The sequence below is a fragment of the Natator depressus genome, chromosome 12 (assembly GCF_965152275.1).
Source record: "Natator depressus isolate rNatDep1 chromosome 12, rNatDep2.hap1, whole genome shotgun sequence".
NCBI lineage: Eukaryota > Metazoa > Chordata > Testudines > Cheloniidae > Natator > Natator depressus.
In genome coordinates this window covers 35,196,611-35,218,458 of record NC_134245.1, presented here as the reverse complement: position 1 = coordinate 35,218,458, position 21,848 = coordinate 35,196,611, and the positions used below count along the sequence as shown (strand labels likewise).

Sequence of the window (21,848 nt, the reverse complement as noted above, 5' to 3'; positions counted from 1 at the left end):
TGATAGCAGCCTTCAACTACCTGAAAGGGGGTTCCAAAGAGGATGGAGCTAGGCTGTTGTCAGTGGTGGCAGATGACAGAACAAGGAGCAATGGTCTCAAGTGTCAATGGGGGAGGTCTAGGTTGGATATTAGGAAATACTGTTTCACTAGGAGGGTGGTGAAGCACTGGAATGGGTTACCTAGGGAGGTGGTGGAATCTCCTTGCTTAGAGGTTTTTAAGGCCCGGCTTGACAAAGCCCTGGCTGGGATGACTAAGTTGGGGTTGGTCCTGCTTTGAGCAGGGGGTTGGGCTAGATGACGTCCTGAGGTCTCTTCCATCCCTAATATTCTATGATTCTATGAAATGAAAAGAAAGGTAAATGGGCTACGTTTATTTTATGAAGGTCAATAAAATATATAAGATTTGGTGTTGGTCTGACAGACAGACAATGCAAAATGTGGGAAAATAGCTAATTGTTACCGATAGCCATAGCAGTTTCCAAGGCATCTCCAGTTATCATCTTCACGGATACACCAGACTCAAAGAGGAGTTGAACTGCTTCTTTAACTCCGGCTCTTGGGGGGTCAATTATTCCAACCAGCCCTAAAAATGTTAGTCTGCCAAGTTCTGGACCTGAAGCTAGAGCAAGTACTAAAGAGAGGAAGGGGGGGGGGGGCAAAGGACCAAGTTATTCCACATTAGTTTCCATATAAGAGTCCATATTACATTTAGTTTGACATTTTCAAAGATTCTTAATCAGACTTCCACTTTTGCAGCTGAAAATCAGGTAGTTAGGCCATATCTAGTCACAAATTTATCTGGGCTTAATTGGACTGGTTTACTTATACCAGTGCAACTCTGGTGTGTGGATTCTCTTCTCTTGGTTTAAAACTCGGTTTCTTGGTTCAGGTTGAGTCTCTACATTTACCAACATTGGTAAAAGAGTGCCTACACACAGAGGTGCACCAATTTAATTAAACTTCTGCATAGACCAGGCTGATTGACTGGAGCTAAACCAAAATAAGCCACACTTAAATTAAAATAAATGCCTACCCAGAGGCTTGCATCAGTTGAACTAAATCAGTTAAAAATCATACCTTTAGTTAAGCCCACGCAACTTTCCAGGTAGACAAGGCCGCAAACATTTAGATGCTGTAATTTGTGTCTAAAAATCTAATTCTACAGTTCTTGAATTTACTGCATTGATTTACAGGTGTAACTTTCAGAATACTTCATCAGATGTGTGTATGAAAAAGTGTTTTAAATGATCTTTCTAACCCATCACAAGCTCCACATCAGCTGCTTGGGCCAATCACTTTTCTGCAGGGTAGTAATTAAAGATTCATACTGTGAGATCATGGTGATGGTCCCGTGTCATTTGCTTTTTGTAACTTGTGAAATTTATAAATATTCAAAAATACATATAAATGTATATACAAGAGAAGGCCAAGGGGTGGGATGGACCTGATAACAGTCTTCAAACCTCTAAAAGATTGCTATAAAGACAATGGTGGTCAATTGTTCTCCATGTCCACTGTAGGACAAGAAGTAATTGGCTTTGTTTGAAGCAGGGAAGATCTAGGTTAGAGATTAGGAAAAACTTTCTATCAGATAGTTAAGTACTGGAATAAGGCTCTAAAGGAGGCTGTGGAATCCCTGTCACTGGAGGTTTTTAAGTACAGGTTAGACAAACACCTGGCAGGGATGGTCTAGATATACTTGGTCCTGCCGCACCACAGGGAGATAGACTAGATGATCTCTTGAGGCTCCTTCCACATTTCTCTGATTCTATATAGTCTGTCTGTGGGACATACGTTGACATGAAGTAAGAGTCAAACTGAGGGCTAGATATTTCCCTAATATTAAAAAAAATCAACCAACTTCACTTGTAAAAACTCGATGCTGAAATATAGGGCCGGATCCCATTCCCAGTGAAATCGATGGGAGGGATTTCAAATGGGGCAGCAGCAGGCCCACAGGGCTAAATCCTGAAATCCTCACACAGACTATGCTGAGTCTTTGCAAAGGCAAGATTCCCATTGGCTTCCATGTATCACTTCCAAATGTGCTTTTTGTTGCTGTTGAAATAGCTTCTCTGACCAAAACCTGGCTCCAGAACAGACTATGCAAGGTACAGTGTTCAGTTTGTTAGTGACAGCATTAACCTATGTCTCAGACGATTGGAATTGTTCGTGGAGGAAAACTGTTCACACTCTCCAGTGGTTGCGTACAGTTTCTTTGCATTTCACGGATATAAAACACCAATAAAGAAAGATTTTTATGAGAAAATGATCAGTCAACTCACAAGGCTCTTGGAAACAGAGGGGGAATATAAAAATATAAAAAAAAAATATATAAAAAAACAGGCCTGATCCTGCTGCTGTTACTCATATGAGTAATGACAATAACCGACACTATATTTTCTAACAATCCCCCCAAACACTCCTTAGTGTTAAATAGAGCAAGTATTCTTGAGCTCATTTTACATGGGAGATCTGAAGCAGGTAGGTGCTGTGACTTGACTCAAGACACAGAGAGTCACTACCAGAGTTGGGCCTGGAAATCAGGAATTCCTGGCTCCCAATCTGTGCTGATTTCCCTAAAACACCCGGCCCTTCCTTGGGACGACTAACATGAGTAAGGGCCAAGTGACCGATCCTTTTATGTTCCATTATGCAAGAACAATTTGCACCTGATGCTTTTTACAGTGGTCCAGATCCTCTCCTGGCCAGTACTTTTAGAGATAGCAAGGACACTGGCAGATGCCTGGTTATTGCTAGATGGAGAAGAATTCCATGGGGTGAAAATGGGGGGGTTGTTCTCACTGAAAAGTACTTTGCTGCTGCTATATAAAGACTCATCCCACTCCTGCAACTTGTGCATGAGGCGCTAGAGAAGCAAAGAGTTGTTATTAATTATTATTATTACTATTATTCGAAAACATACAGTTAGGATAACCTGTAAGCTTAAAGGATGCAATACTAACTGACCCCGCAGGCCTAGAGATCCCATTCTTCTCTCTTCCTGGACGTAGGAGGCTTTCTGCTGTGGCGTGAGAGGCAGTGGGATGCCACCATTGTTGTACATGGTACAATACTGAATAACTTCTTCAAAGGCTCCCTTCATAAAATAAACATCTTCCTGCCCCTTTAAAATAAGGAGACAAGCTACGTCATTAAAAAATATTGACAAAGTTAAACGCTTTGCATCCGAGATGTGCAGGTTCCCTTGTGTGTGCCATTATCTATCCCATAAAACACATGGACACACGCCTCTTATAGAATGCAGCATTTATGTGGAATGAATCTGAGTGACCCTGGTAGTGAAAAAGTGTTTGTTTGTTTTTTTTAAATAGAGAATAAAATTAACTCAGACAATTAAAGCAGGCAGGGAAACAAAAGGAGGCAGTTTCTCAGAAATGTTGTCCATTTTTTCCCATTGAAATTTTGGTGCAAAAAATTATTAACACTTTTATTTTATTTTATTTTTAACTAGTTTTACAGCTGTTTGCAAAACAGGATGAATTTTTCTCAAACATTTACGCTGAAATCTCGTCCTGGTTTTTTCAGTGCTATCCGCAATGTCAAAACAAAATGTCTTTGAAATTGTGGCTTTTGAAAATTATGATGTAATTTATGAAAGCACCATCTACCTGTGTCTGAAACCCTTTGTATGGCTGTTGCCTAAGAAACTTCACTTCATTTCCATGGATATTCACATACAAGATAGGAAACATGAAACCAGTCTATATAACTATTGTTGTACCTGATTTTTCAGCATGCATTTTACTGCCATCCACTTTTGCTCCGAGCTAAATGGAATTTCCTTCTTTCTTATATAAATATCTTTTATATCATCACTTAATTCCATCTAAAATAAGGAAATTAAGAATATTACTGAAATACGAAACAATACCAGTTTTTGCACATGCTCTGTATAGCACTTTTACGTACAGTGAGTTACCAACATTAAACAATGATCACGTCTTTATGCAGTAGTGTTTTACAGATGAGGACAGAAAAGCAAAGAGAGAGATTAAGGCCCACAGTTTCAGAAGCTTTTGCTTATCTGGGCTGCCTAATTTGATATACCTTAAGCCTGTGTGGAGGTTTGTCGAAAAGCTCTGTGCTAGGAATTATTTTGGGGAAGTTCTATGGCTACGCAGAAGGTCAGACCAGAAGATCCCAGTGGTCCCTTCTGGCCTTGGAATTTATGAAAAGCCCAGTTTTCAGAAGTGATGAGTAGCCATGATGCTCATTGACTTCATCTGCAGTTATGGGTGTTCAACTCTGAAATTCAGGGCCTTCGTGTCTTAATCTGGGCACTCAGAAATTAATGGACATTTATGAACATTTAGGCCTATGTAACTTTCCCAAGTCTGTGTCAAAGCTCAGAATAGAACCCAAAATTCCTGACTCCCGGTCTTGTGCTTTAATTACAGGACCATCGTTCTGTTGATTCGTACACATTCCACCCTTCGAAAAAGAGGAAGATTGCAAAGAATGGGCAGTGGTTTCATTTATTTCCTATAGCCTCAGCTCAGAAAGGAACTGAACTCCAAAAAGCCCCCTCAGAGTGTTCCTCTAGGGAGCTGACAACTTGAAAAATACATTCTGTCCAAATTGTGACACACTGCTCATATTTAACATGCTGAATGTCATGTAGTCAAATAAGCCATGCCCTGCACTGATGTTGCTATATTCCGAAGGTTCCATTTTTGGGGGGCGTTTCCTGTCACTCTGATTTCGACCGCTTTTATAAAAAAAAACAAACAAACAAAAAATCACTCGGCTCTGATACTTTTCCAAATCACAATGGTAGCATTCACACAGGTGAAAGTGACTACATGAGGTGCAATGCAGTGCTAAATCAGGTCCATTGTTTGTGGTGGACAGTATTTTGCACTCTACACAGGAAGGTCAATAGAACAATCAATAGAGTTCTTTGTTTTTCACAACTGTAGGAAAAAAGGTAAGGAAGTAACAGATTGACAAAAATACAAGAAAACTCTCTGCCATGACTTCTAATTTGGCTTGTTTGTTCGTTCATTTGTCTGCTATTTCCTCACTGGTATCTGCAGAACAATGGAAAGGAGTCTGATTTCAGCCCAAAAGAAATCCATTGTGCAGTGTAACTACACAAACCAGCCAAGTAAAACCATTATTGCTATAGCATGGAAATGCTCTGTGAAGGTGTTTGCCTGTGGCAGCAGGCATAGGTGTGTGTGTGTGTGTGTGTGTGTGTGTGTGTGTGTGTGTGTGTGCACGCGCGCGCGCTGGGGTAGAGGGGACAAAGATTCTTGCAAGAAGGACCAAAAAGAAGCAAGAAGAATCTGAAGTCAGTCTGTTCAATTACTGACTGCAATAGATAATGTCCAGTGAATTCAGCTTATTTTGCAAGTTTCTGGGTTACTAAAGGACCATATTCTCTTTCTCCCCAGCTCATATAAGGGAGCTATTATTTTACTACCTACACAGAACCTGACCCTAGCTTGAAGAAATCTGCAAAAGACAAACAAATATAAGAAACCCTACCTTCATCGCAAGAGCAATAAGGGCTCCCTCCGTTGGCTGGCCCATCACAGTATTTTTTCTGATAATAGCATTATTAGCTACACAGCCAGCCTAAAAGTGATATATTTGCATACATTATTTTTATATGAAATATTATACGTTACATATCTCCCTATAACTAACTGGTAAGATATTGCAGAGCTAGAATGGCTGCATTGTGACAGCTTCCTGTTCATGTCAAGGTGAGCTAAACTAAGGAGGTGGGATCCAGATCCAGGATAGGTTAAAACCCAAGGTCAGAAATTGGCATCAAGGTTGAATCTGAGGGCTAAGGGTCAAGTTCAGTGGCACAGCCATCGCGTAATATTTTGGATCAAAATACCAGCAATTTCACAAGATGGCTCTTGTACTTTTCCACCAGTTTGAGGAGCTTCCAAATCAGTAGAACTGGTAAAAATATTGAATGTTGGGGTAGGTAAGGGTTAAGTAAAGACCTAGGTAACTGCTAGCATGGTATTAGGGAGGAAGGCACGGGAAGGCACCGTCTCTTTGCTTGATAGATAAAGTGCTACCCCTCTCCCTTCCCTTCTCCATGTTAAGGATTGATAAGCGATGCAGCTGCATAAGGAATGTGGGGATCTAAAGGATACCTTTTCGGTAAAGCAGGGTTATCTCCCTCTCCCGTCCTTGCCCAGCTACATAAATGAGCTCAGGGTCATGGCCCCTTCCTTCCTTCCGTGCAAACTGCTGATTAGGGGAAACTTGTGGCTACAATTACTGCAGAGAAATGCATCTTCAAAGTAAAAATGTCTGTAGGATATGCTTAATGTTGTAAACAGTAAATAGAGGCAGGAATAATTATATTCCTGGTATGGGTGTTCATATTACTCAATAAGGGTTTTGGAGGCATTGTAGTAAATGTAGGTATTTATATACTAACTTAGATAAAAGGAGTGTGCTGTAACTAATTCAGTGGTTACTCGACAATTGGGTCGAGGGAAACAAGTATCGCAATAAAGAAGCCCATCTACTCAATCCGCCCCGGGTCCGCCTGTCCCTCTTCTAACATTTAATCTTTTAAATTTTGAAAAATGAACATGCAAATGTTGGACTATATTTTCATGATTTCCCTCTCTTTGAATCAGCTCTACAAATCCAACCTGGAAAGACTAGTCCCTTCTAATTGTGGCTCTAACATGCAATATAAATCTGAGGGGTGGGTTTGGATCAACCCCTTCCCAAAACTGAAAGGCGATTAAATCTGAGGTTCCAGTTCAGGCTATTTGCATATGCAAGTATTTGATTTCCACATACAATTGCATGTGCAAAATTAGTGGTAAAAATTGCACATGCATGTCTATGAAAATCAGATCCCCAGTACCTTCTGAAATCAGTGAAGATTCTGCCTAACCAGCTGGCTGTATTTTGGAATTGCAGCTACTCTACACAAACAAAAACTAATAAAGTTAGTTGCTCCTTGTTCTATGCATCACCACTGCATAAACTCTTATCCAAAATTGCAAAGCATTTCTGCAAGCCAATGTTTCTGGCTTCTCCCTAGATATTTCTGATGATTGTCACCTGCTATAAACCACTGTCATGTCTGATATAATAACTGCACAAAACCCTTCTCTAGGTCCTCTTGCTATAGCAAGGACATGTTCAATTAGAGTCAATAAAAGTGCAGTTTCAGTAACATTCATCATACAAGGAGAGCATCATAAATTATAATTGAGTGAAAATGGAGTAGTTTGATTCATATTTTCTACTTACCTCCACTAGCTTTCCTACTGAGACATTGGAAAATTCCTTAATAACTTCCTTTGATGGTAACAGACACACACTTCCTTTCCCACTGTATCCAACCCCGCTCACCTGGGGGAAAATAAATTTGGAAGGTGCATACATAAAATTTCCCAGTGTCTAGCTGAAATATATGACAATCAATATTTTCTCCTTATACAGCACAACATCTCTGGGGACATTTATGATCTATTTTCAAGGCATGCTGGGATTAATGTGTTTTGCTGGGAGCAATATTTATAGCTAAGGTGGCAAATACTGTAATAATCAAAGTGCAGTACTATCTAGGGATGAGAAAACTCACTCTGCCATCTTTCAATCCTATTTGATCATCATGGGCTTTAAAGTTTGGGTACAGTTCAATCAATGGGCCAAATTCTTAGTTAGGTGCAGCTACATTAGATTTGCCAGCTGGAATACAATATACTAACCTATGCTCCTGTTTTATGATTATTGATTGCTGAAGGTGTGATTCTCCACTGTCTTTTATGGTAGTAGTTTACACCCACTATGCACTGGTGTGATGACAACATGCAAGGCCATAGCTAATCAGGCCCCATGGCTATTTAAAAAAAAAAAAAAAACGCATCAAGTCAACCTGCTAGTAAATGTTTGAAAATGTTGAAAATGTTTCTGCTAGAAATGCCAACAGCAGCATTAGCACTGCTGGCAGGACCATCTAAATATTCTAACATTTGTGTTTATGCTCATGATATTGCTGGGAGCTTTGTGTGCAAAGCATATGTGATTTCATCAACCACGCTCTTTCAAGTACAGCATGCTCACGTTGCTTGAGCAGCTTCTGTGACTATGGGGCCTCATTCGGCATTCCTTCAACACCCCACGCTCCCATTCATGTCAGCGGGAATTTCAGATGCACAAGGAATAAGCCCGTAGTCTAATATAAATACACGTACATTTAGAACATCTTATATAGGAATTGACCATGCAAAGAACTGAGACTGATGGACGTCCAGGACTGGACCTATGCTAAATTAAATGTGAGCAATCTCTTGTGGGCTTGAACGATGAAGTCTGTATGATTTCATGGATCATACCTCTGCCTGGAATCCATCTGAGGTTACTAGCTGAGTGACTGTCATCTCATTGGCTGTCAAAGTCCCTGTCTTATCTGAACAGATGACATTGCAGCAACCTGATGGGAGGAAAAAATTTTATCAGAACTAATGCAACGTGTAAATGAGCAACTAGATTAGATGCCATAGAAATGTTATAACATGTTACTTGTATGTTACAAACATGAGCCATTACTGGGCAAAGACCTATGTGAGAGAAAGAACAAAATACAAAAAGCTGGGTGAATTTTCTAACCCCTCATTAAGGGCTACAGAGAAAACCAGTGCAAACATGTTTGTGCCTCTCCAGTGTCTTGATAAGGCACTGTACTACCATGTATATGATTTGGGTTTGGGAGCTGGGAGGAGACAGCTATTGGAAGGAAGGTTCCATCACTCTTGAACGTCACATGTTGCATGGTTCAGAGAAGGCATTAATTTCTGAGGAAGCGATCAGAAGCAGCAAGATCATGCGCTAATGCAGCAGCTACCGACCAGCTGGGAGGAAATATGGGAATAAAAGACAAAACCCCAGCAGCCGGAGACAGATGGAGAGACAATGGGTGCCCAGGCACCCAAAGACTCACTCAGCAGTTCTTCATTCTCTTGGACGATGGTGCAAGGGGGATTCCAATGGCACCTATTTTTGTTTTGGGTCAAGATGGGTTCGGTGGCCTGCTAAACCCAGGGTTGTGAGTTCAGTCCTTGAGGGGGCCATTTAGGGATCTGGGGCAAAAATTGGGGATTGTTCCTGCTTTGAGCAGGGACTTGGACTAGATGACCTCCTGAGGTCCCTTCTAATCCTGATATTCTATTCTATTCTAAGTCCCTGCTCCACCACAAACCTTTTATGGGACCTTGGGACAGTCATTTAGCCTCACAGGATTTGTCTACACTGCAATAAAACACCCACAGCTGGCCCGACTCCGCTAACTCAGGCTTGCAGAACCCGGGCTATAAAATTGCAGTGTAGATGTCTGAGCTGAGACAGCTACTTAACAATTTTGTAGCCCCACCGCCCAAGCCCCTCGAGTCCGTGTCAGCTGACTCGGGCCAGCTGCGGGCATTTTGGTGCAGTATAGACACACCCTCTGTGTCTCCATTCCCTATTTGTACAATGGGATAAAAGCTGTTCCCTACCTCACAGGGGTGCTGTGAGGATAACTACATTGAAGATGCTGAGGTGCTTAGTTATGACAATAATGGGGGCCATAAGAGTCCCTAGGGCAGATAGAGAGGCAATTCCACATTCAAACTCTGCTTGGAAATAATAAAACATTTCAATGCAAATGCAATACAATTCAACACAACACAAATTCTGGACCTGATTCTCATTTACACTAATGCCTCTTTGCACTGCACTGACAACGTAAAGCAGATTTAGAGTGGGAGTGAATTAGCCTGATGCCCATTTTAAGGCCAGTTTACACTGCTACAGCAGTACAAAGAGGCTTTCATGTAAAGGAAAATCAGGTCCTCTAATTTTAGTCACTTAAATGGACGGAATCATTTCCCCAGAAGGTGGCAAAATGGGTTGAGTTCAGATACGGTGATGATGACGAGGGCCATACAAGAACCCAGACAGAAGAAAGGAGATTGGCCTGTGATTAAGTTAATTGCAATTTTGAAGGATTAGTGCAGAGCAAATCATTATCTTTCATTAGTCTGAATTTAATTATGCGCAGAATTAAATAAAAAGTTGAATGAAGGACAAATATGCTCTTTACAAAAGTTTTGTGGACTAGTGTTGTTAACAAGTAGGAGAATGTTGCTCCTTGTAATGCTCGGACATTCTTCCAAAGTTCCTAGTTATTGGATGAAAAGGCCCATTCAGGGCTGGCACTTTTAGAATCCAATCAATTCTTTATGGGGTTGCGGCAGGCAGCTTCACATGTCCTGGTGTTAGAGTCAGTGCAGATAAAATGGAGATAAGGGTGAGAGGACTCTGTTGCTGCTTAGCAAACAGGGACCCTGATCCTGGAGTCCTAACAAGGGCACAAAGGAACACGACTGCTTTCAATATCAGGGAGATAAACACCAGGGAGAGAAAAGAGCTATTTAAGCTAAGGACAATGTTGGTGAAAGAACAAATGGGGCTAAACTGGCCATGAATAAAAATTTAGGCTGGAAATTAGAAGGTTTCTTACCATCAGAGGAGTGAGGTACTGGAACAGCCTTTAAATGCAAGTAGAGGGGGCAAACCACCCAACTCGTTTTAAAATGGGATTATGAGACAGGGTTGCCTGTGATAGTCGGGGACTGGACTCAGAGAGCCAGGAGATCCCTTCCAGTCCCATGTTCCCTGTTCCTCAGTCAATGGGAGTTATATCTGTGTCATAAATGCAGGGTAAGGCTCCACAGTAGCCATGTGAAGCTGCATGATGCTGCCTTGTGGTCCTAGATGTAGTTGAATGCATTCCATCATCAGAATGGAGAGTGGTGCTCAATATAGGACATCTCCGTTTCCCTTCATGCAATGCTCCATACTAACCCATAGGGCCAGGGAGCCTACTGGGAGACAGTGATTTTGGGCGTGCCATTGTGAAGAGGAGGCAGAGGAATATCAGTGAGGTGGGCAGGTAGACAGGGAAGAACAGCAGTTGAGTTGGCCTATACCATTGTGCCAGTTGCTCTAGTGCAGGGGCAGCAGCTGCTTTCCAGCCAGGTACAGAACAGGAGAAGCATATGGACCAACAAAGTGGGAAGGAAGTGAAGAGGCGAAGCCTGGGTGCAGGGGCAAGATAGGCAGGTCTTAGGAGGAGAGAAGGGCTGGTTAAGGACAGCCAATTCCAAGGAAAGAAAGGGTGACAACAGTGCATTAGCCATTTGATCTTGGCTGTGTTCCTGGTATGCCACTTTAGTGGCCCTTGGGACTAAAGGAAGAGGATGAATAACATGGTGGGGGGTGAAGAGGAAGAGAGAGATAATTGTTAAGAATTTGGGTTATTGGGTTGCTCCAGCCCTTGGTTCAAGTCATAACACCAGTCCCCTGGGTTATCTAAGCAAGCTAGTAGCCAATTTGGTTGCAGGTTTGTATAGATTGGACAGATGAATACATGGCTTTGGTTTTGGATGTGACCACCATCAGCCTTACCTAGAGTTTCTACTATGGGTAGCTTCTTCACAATCACTCTTTTCTTGGCCATCCTTAGAACGCCCAGCACCAGCGTCACCGTGACCACAATAGGTAGCCCCTCTGGGATGGCAGCCACAGCCAGGCTGGGTTGCAGTATAGCAAAAGAACAGGTTTCCAGTTACAATGGGTCACACCACAAGGCGCTGCACCCAAGCATACACTCGAACATTGCAAATAAGCATTTCCAGAAGGCATGAATGTCCTCTTGAATGTGACGGTCTGGAATGGAAATCTCGTGACTGTTGAATATTAACAGCTCACATTCCCAATACATAATGCAATATAAATACGTACAATAATCCTCTGCATGTCCTTCTCCATTTAAATGAGTCTGGAGAGTGAGCACAATTTTGAACATTGCCAGGGATAGTTCATTTCCTTACATCTGGGAATTTGGGATTTTTAATCTCTGAAGATGAAGATTCAACCTTGCTTGGCAGCATGGTTCAATCATACCGACTGACCTCCTCTCCTAGATGCATCAAAGCTATTCTATTCTAAAGCTAGAGAGTTAATTCTATTCTGTGTAGCCTGGACTCCCAAAGGATCTCTTGGTGCCATAGGCTACGTCTACACTGCAGCCGGGATCGATGCTATGAGATCGATCCACCAGCCGTCAATTTAGTGGGTCTAGTGAAGACCCGCCAAATGGAGAGCAGATCACTCTCCAGTCGACCCCTGTACTCTACCCCCGACGAGAAGAGTAAGGTAAGTCAACAGGAGAGTTTCTCCCATCAACCCCCTGCGGTGTAGACCCTGCGGTAACTCGACCTAAGATACGTCGACTCCAGCTACGTTATTCACGTAGCTGGAGTTGTGTAGCATAGGTCAACTTACCGCGGTAGTGTAGACATAGCCTACTAGTAAACCAGACTGGCATCTGGCACTATGCATAGTTATTCCAGAGAAAATACTGACAATCATTTTATAACCCTCTGTTGTTCTGTAGCCAGGTATGAATGGGTCATAAAGGATATCTGCTGTTACAAGGCAATAAATGTTTATATTAAGCATAAAAACTAACTCAGGATTAAAACATCAGTTAAGGCAAACATTTTCAAAACTGACTACCGATTTTAATTGCCTGAATTTCCGAGTGTCAAATTTCAGACAACTCGGGCGGGCTCAGTTTCCTGGGGTGATTAGTACTAAGGCTGGCCAGAAAACAACAATTCCATTTTTCAGAAAATGTTGAAACTTTGAAATTTGTTTTCATTCTGATAAAGAGTGAAACTGAGACCTTTGGAAAAAAAATTCACAAAAAAATGCGAGCAAGAGACCCCAGGATAGCCAATAAACTGGTGGTCAGAACACTGGCTTGGGATGTAGTAGACCCAGATTCAGCCCAAACTGGAGCCAGTTGGAGCTTTGTTTCTCAGCACCTTTGAAATTCTGAGTCAAGAATTGCTGACAAACTTTTTTCTCCTTTGTCATCAGTGTCCCCCTAGCCATTGTGAGTATGAAACCAAACTACTTTAGTTCCTTCCATGTTGACCTTCATCCATATTTTTATTTCCACACAGTGCTAGATAATGAGTAATCTTAGAGCTATGGCAACACTTAAGGATCCATTTTCCAAATATTACTTAAACAGTTGGTTTATAGTATTTGACTAAGAGGTTGTGCATGTATTTCCGTATGTCAGGCACAGATGTAACATTCCTGGCTTTATAAACAAGTCAGAGAAGGGCTAATAATTTGCAGATATAATATTCCTCTTACTTCATAGCATAGAGATAAGAATAGAAAAATGGCCATACTGAGTCAGGCCTATCATCTATCTAGGCCAGTATCCTGTCTCTGACAGTGGCCAGTGCCAGATGCTTCAGAGGGAATGAACAGAAGAGGGCAATTTTCAGTGGTTCATCCCTTGTCATCCAGTCCCATCTTCTGGCAGTTGGAGGTTTAGGGACAACCAGAACACAGGGTTGTATGCCTGACCATCTTGGCTAAATAGCCATTTATGGACGTATCCTCCATGAACTTATCTAATTCTTTGCTGAACCCAGTTATACTTTTGGCCTTCACAACATCCCTGGCAATGAGTTCCACAGGTTGACTGTACATTGTGTGAAGAAGTGCTTTCTTGTGTTTGTTTTAAAATTGCTGCCTACTAAGACTTTGCAGGACTTTTATGGCAGGGATCGAGGAAGGCTATGCTTATGTGGATGTCTTCCAAGGCACTGCTCAGTGGAAATATGTTCATGGCAGAATTCAGACATTAGTGATATAATGCACCTAAATGCACCAGTCTGTTTCCCCCCCAAAAATAAAATAAAATAAAACCTCCAGCCTTCTTTTGTTCCTTCATTTCCCATTAAATGAATAGTAAGGTCAGATTCCATATTCACTGAAATCAACAGTAGAACGCCCATTGGCTTCTGTTGTGCAGAACCAAGCCCCATATTAAGAGACTAACACAAGTACTGAGCTTTTTTTTCCCCCCACAGAAAAAAGTCCCCTCCATTGTCTCAAGCAACCTCTTAAATGCAAACACTCAGCGGGACGTGTTTCACTGTAATAATAAAAGAGTTCTTTCCAATCCTCACCTCACTCCAATAGTGAACATACTGAGAAGATGCTTTCCTTGCAACCAGCCAATCAGCATTATTAAACCTAGGAGAAGGGGGGGAAAGCCAGTTAAAAAATGGAAGTTAAGGATCTGTGAGGGATTTCAAGATATCTTTCATCTCAAGTCATCGCAGGCTGGACACTCAAAAACTGAGGCACTCCACGTGAAAGGGCCCTTTTGAAAAAGTTGCTCCAGGGACACCGGAATACACTCATAATGGAATGGATCATAGTTTATGCAGAGCATTCGGGCCAACTCACCAATTATGCAAAAGGAGAAAAGGGTAAGTTGTTTCCCCAGTTTATCCATGCTTTTCTGGAGAGGTGTTTTAGGGGTCTGGAAAGTTGAAGAGAAAAAAACAAAATTGGTTTCTGTTATGTAAAATGAGGTGTGTGAGTAGAATCAGTAACAATAAATACAGCCATAATTATTACCACTGGAGCAACCCTAAACTGAGATTGGGGGCTTATTGTGCAGGCACTGTACACCATATACACAGTGAGAGAAAAATGTCCATTAAAGAGTTTATAATCTCAAAAGACAAGACAGAAGCATTAGTCAGTTCACAGATGGGGACCTGAGGCACAGAGAGGATAAGTAACATGCTCAAAGTCTTCAAAGTTTGTGGCAGAGCTGGGACTTGAACCCAGCTCTCTTAAATCCTACTGCAATGCCTGAAGCTCATGACCACCCTACCTACAAACAGCCATTTGACCTCCAGTATTTGAGTAACAATGTGGAGACTCGGGTCCCGTGACAGTACCACACAGCACTGTACCAACAAAACAAACAGAATTCTTGTCCCTTACCTCTTCCGCTTGCATCAATTTAAACACCTCTCCAAACTGTGAGTTTTCACCAGTTCCAATAACTATCCCCTGTATTAGGAAAATAGCAATGAGCATCGTGCAAAATACTGACCTTACTTAAAAGATTCTCTAGCTATTATCTAGAGGTGGATGATATGGAGAGTATATAGGACTCACTTTTCCCTTCCCATATCGCACCAGTGTTCCCATGAAAACAACATTACTCAGTGTTGTTAGGTCTCCAACTTCCAGTAAGGGATCATCAGTCTTACTGCAAGGCTCAGCTTCTCCAGTAAAACTGGATTCGTCCACCAACAGGTCTGTAACCTAATTAAAAATGTAACTATGTGGAGCCTTTATCACAACATAGACTAGCAAACCGATGTTATCATTTATGTGTGAGCTGGTGTTTACCTCTATCAGTCTGATATCTGCAGGAACCCTGTCTCCAATAGAAAGACACACAATGTCTCCTGGGACCAAGTCTCGGGCGAGAAGATGCTGCAGTTTTCCTTCCCTTATGCTGCATTACATTGAGAAAATGATAGTATTTAAATAGGCCAAACAGCATGCTAGGCAAATATAAGGACCAGGTCCTTGCCCCAGAGATGATCCAATCTAAATAAGAGTTTATCATCTAACTAAGAATAAGGAAAGGAGATTATATGCCTACCCTGAATTTAGTTTTAATGCACAAACAGATGGGTGGATTATGGAAGCTTTAGATTTCAGTAATAATGTACATTTAACCTGAATATCCTGAATTGGAGTGCTTTCCCCGCAGTTTGAACTTTAAAGACTGCTTACAGGCCGATGCAAAAGACCATCATACTTGGCAAGCTGTTTAAAGGTAGAATTACCGTTGGTGTTTTTCCATGTTGCTGTACTAAATGTTCACCTTTGAAAAGATTAGGTGCCTACTCTGTGAAATTCATTGGAGGAAATAGGCGAAGGTAACTGGAGTATTTGTAAGGTATAAAGTTCTAAGACCATTGAAGTAGAAAAGGCCAGGCCTCGTTTTTGACACAATAATTATAACTCCAACATGAACCATTTATTTGTATTCGTCATGATAGAGCTGATTTTCAAGGATACAAGTGTGACGTTACACTCCATATGCTTTATGAATGTGAAAATGATGTAACTGGAATATGCTTTACGCAAAAGGTCTCTTGTAAGGTGTCATTACAAAGGTTATAACCTACTGAATATATTCATCCTATTTGTATGAATGTATCATTCTTGTATCTGAAGCTAGAAATATGAAGTATAACTCTGAGCTCCTATTGTAATTATGCAAAGAGTTGACCATTAATGGTGGTTTAAAATCTTGATGGCTCCCGTTGACTAGGACAATTGGTTGTAAAAGCTTTGTTTACTTGCAAACCTCCTAGGGTACATGCGGGCCAGCCCTGGAGAAATGGAGACTAAGGGTATCACAGGACATGTGAACATGTCACATGATGCTGGAATCCATTTTCAACCTGGTGCTTTTCCATTTAGAAGGAGGGGTGGGGACCCAGAGAGACAAAAGATTCCTGCCTTGTGCCAAAGCTATAAAAGGGGGTGGAACAGAACAAAGGTGGCTGCCAGTCATAAGAAATCCCCTAGTTACCACCTGAGCTGGAACTAACAAGGACTGTACCAGGATTGGGCCCAGACTAGGAAGGTGTCTAGTCTGTGAAAGAAGCATATTGGAACACCTCCAAGGGTGAGATTTACCTGTAATCAATTTCTTAATGTATTAGGCTTAGGCTTGCGTGTTTTGTTTTATTTTCCTTGGTAACTTACTTTGTTCTGTCTGTTATTACTTGGAACCACTTAAATCCTACTTTTTATAATTAATAAAATCACTTTTGTTTATTGATAAACCCAGAGTCAGTGATTAATACCTGGGGGAGCAAACAGCTGTGCATATCTCTCTATCAGTGTTATAGAGGGCAGACAATTTATGAGTTTACCATGTATAAAGCTTTATACAGAGTAAAACGGATTTATCTGGGATTTGGATCCCATTGGGAACTGGGTGTCTGGGTGCTGGAGATAGGGGACCTGCTGAGCAGTTTTTGGTTAAAGTCTGCAGCTTTGGGGGGCATGGCCCAGACTGGGTCTGTGTTGCAGCAGCCTAACAACACAGTGTCTGGCTCAACAAGCTGGCAGGGAAAATGGGCTCAGAGGAAATCTCAGCACATCAGGCGAGAGTCCCAAGGGGGTCTCTGTGACCGAACCCATCACAACAAGTAGTAAAAGGCTTTTTGTAATCTAGAAAGTTGATCCTTAACACTAAAGCAGTCAGACCAATAAGATTTGATACACTATACAACATAACGGACATAAATACAGTCAAACTGTATCATATGCAGAGAAACATTTGTAAACTCAGCATGTGCAATGAATGCATGTATTGACATATGGTTAATTTATGCCCAAATATCCTGCATGTAAATTGGGTATTTGCACATGCACATCAGTAGACAGGTGTCAACTTGGTTGTATGCAAATCCCTAATATGCACACCAATGGGCCAGGACCTTCAGTCCATTAGAGTTGCTTTTTGTGGATCTCCCAGGGTAAAGGTACCCTAATGCCAGAGAATATGGCCAGTGGGGGATTCCCCCTGTACTGGGGAATCATCAGATGTGTAAACTTGCTGTAGTGACTCCTTTGCCAGTCTCTCCAGCTTCCAGTTTAGGGGGGTTGTATCCAAAGAAAAGGGGACATGTCTGGGCCATCCTTACACTTCAGGAATTTCCAGATGATGGATTTATCCTTTGGCAGGGGGTCGCTGGCAGCTGGTACTACTCAGAGCAGCCTTCAGTACATATGAATTACAGACAGCAGTGGTGCAAAGATGGTACAGGGGGGATTAGTTCAAGGATTCAGTCACAAGGCCAAAAAACCAAAAGGAAATGGAAATAAGATAGATCTGTATAAAATAGAATGAGAAATCCTACTCTCCCCTCCTCCCCCCTGGGGCACGTTAGTGGGGGTTAGGAAGCCTAACAAATATGGTAGGATCATTTCTCAGTCCATCGGGCACAAATGCCAACCTGGGATTGATGGTTATTTCCATATGCTCACTGGCAAAAAAATTTTTATTGCACAACTCAGAAACCAATATTTGACTTGCAGGTGTAGCTAGACTCTCAATCTTATTGACTGAAGCTAGCTCATCCCTTGGATCATGTGTAAGGCACCTTTGGCTACACACATATAAACCCCATGCTAATCACCGGGGCTCAAACCCAGGAATGTAAGCACCGAAACACGAACTTCAGCCATCTCCGCTAAAGGAGAATTCCTGCAACTATGAACACCAGGGCAAGTCATAAGAGGGAGATATATGAAGTGGGCTGTAGCCCACGAAAGCTTATGCTCAAATAAATTTGTTAGTCTCTAAGGTGCCACAAGTACTCCTGTTCTTATTACCAACTGGACACCCATAAAATGACCCATCCAAAGACAGTTATCAGCAATTCATTACGTGCACAAGCATCAGAATTGTTGCCTTTGTTATCTGGCTTATTCCCCACAACCTGAACTAAAAGAAAATGAATAGCTCTGCATGACTTACCAGTTACATTCTGGGGGGACTAGTTTGTTGAGCTCTTCCAAAGATTTTTCAGAGCGATACTCCTTATGAGAGAGCAGCATAAAACTAAGTTACAAAAGCAGGATTACTTCAAATGGGCCATAAACTGAGATGCAGAGCTATGCTGCAAAGTTAAGGATTCTTAGGACGTACCTGAATGAAGGCCACTGTAACCACAATTATTACTGCCTAAAGAGAAAGAGGTATTAAATGCATGGGCATGTTAACTGCAGCTAATGCAGAGCTTGCCTTACAGGTGATTCTGAGATTCTAAGGCCAGAAGGGACTACTGTGATCATATAAGTCTGACCCTGGGTATCACACACACCATAGAACTCCCCCAAAATAATTCCTAGACCAGCTCTTTTAGAAAAAAACATCCAATCGTGATTTTAAATGGCCAGTGATGGAGAATCCTCCATAAACCTGATCCACTGTTAAATTACCCCCACTGTTAAAACTGTATGCCTTATTTCCTGTCTGAATGTGTCTAGCTTCAATTTCCAGGGGATTCCACTTCCAGGTGAATAACTTACCATTGCAATACTCACAGCATCCTCGTATTCTTTAGTAATTACACTTACTAAAGCAGAAGCCAGCAGCAATAGAATGAGCGGATTCTTAAACTAAAATAAAAAGAGATTTTTTTTTTTGTTTCAAAAAACCATTTTATTTAAGAAAAATAATCCTCATTAGTTCACTGTTAGTGACACAGTTTAATGCTGGACTTCTTTAGAAGTAAGAAGAAACATCTAATTGATACAAAGAATTCCTTTAATTAGTGCTACTGCATCATTCTTGCAAATAAATAGGAACTGTTGGATGCTTGGGTCTTTTGAAAATATGGCCATTTATTTAGGGACCTAAATATGGATTTAGGAGCCTAATTTTAAGCTTCTATTTGTGAAAATCTTGACCTCACTTAGTAACCATTGGAAGTGATGTAATTGAGTTAAGTAAGATAAAGAAAGAAACTCCATTCCCCCCACTCTGCCAAGGGTTATGAAGATACACCTTAGAGGAATTCGGGCTTGAGCCAGCTCCCATTGAAGTCAATTGTGAAACTCAAGTCCTTAGTTCCCATTCTTAACAAAAGATTGCATAAAATACTGTACAGTAAGTGAAAGGAGCCAGGCCACAGTGAAATTTAAAAATGTACGTTACAGGTCATTCAAATTTATCAGTCTGAATTGTGTACTCCAACAAGTAACACTTCCTAGGAGACTGAAGGGTTGTTAGAGAGCATGACTGTACTAAAAAAAATCCATTCTGTACCCTCAAAAGAAAATCCCTTGCTAAAAGGGTCAAGCAGGTGGGGAGCAAAGCACCCATGTGTCAATTTTAATTAGGCACAAAGAATGCTTTAGAAACAAGAGTAGAAAATTTACTGATGGTTCTATGAAGCTGCTTAAAGGACACTGAATAAGTGTGTGTGTGTGTGGGGGGGAGAAATCAGTGAAATAAAAATGAACCCTTAAATAAAATAAACAAAATTTACAATCCTTAGGATCCATCTAAAGTGCAACCAGAGGCAAAACTGATTAGTAAGAAAATCACAACAATTAATCTCTATCAAAAAATAATCCCTGTTCTGGTAAAAGCTCCAAGGCACAGATGTAAGTTACATTCAGCTTGTGAGATCCGTTAATAAACATGAGATTCCATGTGCACCTAATGAAGGATAACTCAGCCTAGGAAGAATAAGATTAAAGACACCACCTCGATAGTTTGTTTCTTGCATTATTTGAATCACTCAATCTTCAAAGTGATATCGCAATATGGCATTTCTTACTCTAGCACAAGAGCTGAAGTTAACTTTCATCTGAGTTTTACACAGTTCATCCTTTTTTGCAGAAGATTTAGTGCTCATCAGTTTCATTCACTGAACTATGTCGTAACTGAAATCAGAATATACTCCAGTTATCACTTTCTTTATACAACCTTTCATTCTTTTATCACTGGCCTGAGTAGGAAATGAATATTGTTATGCAAGTGGTGCAAAGAATGATAAGGCTCTTGATTTATACAGTGTACAGCATCTTAAGAAATGGGTGGATCTTTAAATCTATCTCCATGTAATGCAAGATCATGGTCCATGTTTGTAATGATTTCCCCTCAGGCTCAGTGAGCCCCTGTGTCTCTATGCAGAGCTCATTGCTGGATCGGGGCCACAGGAATAAAAGCCATACAATTTCTAATATATGGAAGCACTAAGATCCAATCAGAACAGATTTTCTCACTGTTGAGTACTACTGCACAAATGTGAAACCACCTTTTAATGGGCTGCACCATAATTACACATGTAATCCTTACCTGGTCTAGATATTTCTTCCATATAGGTTCTGTATTGTCTACTGTAAACTCATTCCAGCCATGTGTTATTCTGCGTTGTAGCACTGAAAACTCTGAGAGTCCAGTTTGTAAATCAACCTGGAGGGAGGTTAAAATCAGTGTAAAATCATCCAGGAAAACTGCATCATGCAATCAAGCTGCATTAAAAGTAACAAATACATTTGGCCACAAGTTCAGATCTAATATTTGACCAAGTCTTATGGCTTTCATTTGTACTCCCCCCACAGATGACACTTGACCAAATATCCAGAATGATCAGACATGAAAGACAACAATAAAAGAGAACCACTGCTTTTGTACCAACTACAAATCTTTGGAGGCTACTATCATAAATCCAGCAGAGGGAGCACAAATTCATTAACAAATCCCATTTCCAGATTTGTGATGCCATTTGACGAATGACTAAATAAAAACCAATTAAGTAACTAACTAACTTCTGGGTTCACTAGAAACACAAGAAAAAAAATAATCAATGTTTTGCCAAATAAAAAAAAGAACAAACAAACATGGAAATAAATTGGGTCTGCAAGTTTGAGAGATGGCAGTAGTGGAGAATAAACTAAAAATTAAAAACTATATAAAATACTTAGTACAACAATATTCCCTGGTCCCTAGCTTTAGTGGATCAGCATTTCCTAGATTTCTATCCTCCAGCATATTCTTTTCATACATATATGATCATGTATATATTCCTTACAGCATATTATTAGTTTTTGCCCCTTGCAAACTGTAATATAAATTGAGTATTTAAAATATTCCTCCAGAGGCAGAATGCAACCCAGTGTTCCTTTCGGGGAGGTATATATGTGTGCATTCCCCCACATCATCTCTTACACATGGCTACGTGTAAATCACATGATCCAGGCCCAGGGAAAACCCCCTGTGATGTTTCAGGGAATCTATGGTTCTAGAGCCACAAAATGAATATTATTGATTTAGATGCTTGGAATGCTGTGGGACTAAGGGAAGAAAATGGGGCCATATGAGAGTAAACTGGGTATAAACTGGACATGA

General features: G+C 41.0%; 1 protein-coding gene across 1 annotated transcript in view; it reads right to left on the bottom strand.

Annotated features, from left to right (window-relative positions):
* ATP2C2 (ATPase secretory pathway Ca2+ transporting 2) overlaps positions 1-21,848 on the bottom strand; it is a 44,644-nt gene that overhangs the window by 9,516 nt on the left and 13,280 nt on the right. The window contains exons 3-18 of the mRNA XM_074968842.1: positions 20,796-20,912; positions 19,019-19,108; positions 18,636-18,671; positions 18,465-18,526; positions 15,305-15,413; positions 15,068-15,217; positions 14,891-14,959; positions 14,342-14,417; positions 14,059-14,125; positions 11,468-11,592; positions 8,356-8,453; positions 7,268-7,369; positions 5,516-5,605; positions 3,747-3,851; positions 2,972-3,128; positions 462-632 (exon numbers count right to left, since the gene is read on the bottom strand). Coding sequence (XP_074824943.1) covers positions 462-632; positions 2,972-3,128; positions 3,747-3,851; positions 5,516-5,605; positions 7,268-7,369; positions 8,356-8,453; positions 11,468-11,592; positions 14,059-14,125; positions 14,342-14,417; positions 14,891-14,959; positions 15,068-15,217; positions 15,305-15,413; positions 18,465-18,526; positions 18,636-18,671; positions 19,019-19,108; positions 20,796-20,912 — 1,624 coding nt within the window. The remainder of the gene's footprint in view (positions 1-461; positions 633-2,971; positions 3,129-3,746; positions 3,852-5,515; positions 5,606-7,267; positions 7,370-8,355; positions 8,454-11,467; positions 11,593-14,058; positions 14,126-14,341; positions 14,418-14,890; positions 14,960-15,067; positions 15,218-15,304; positions 15,414-18,464; positions 18,527-18,635; positions 18,672-19,018; positions 19,109-20,795; positions 20,913-21,848) is intronic.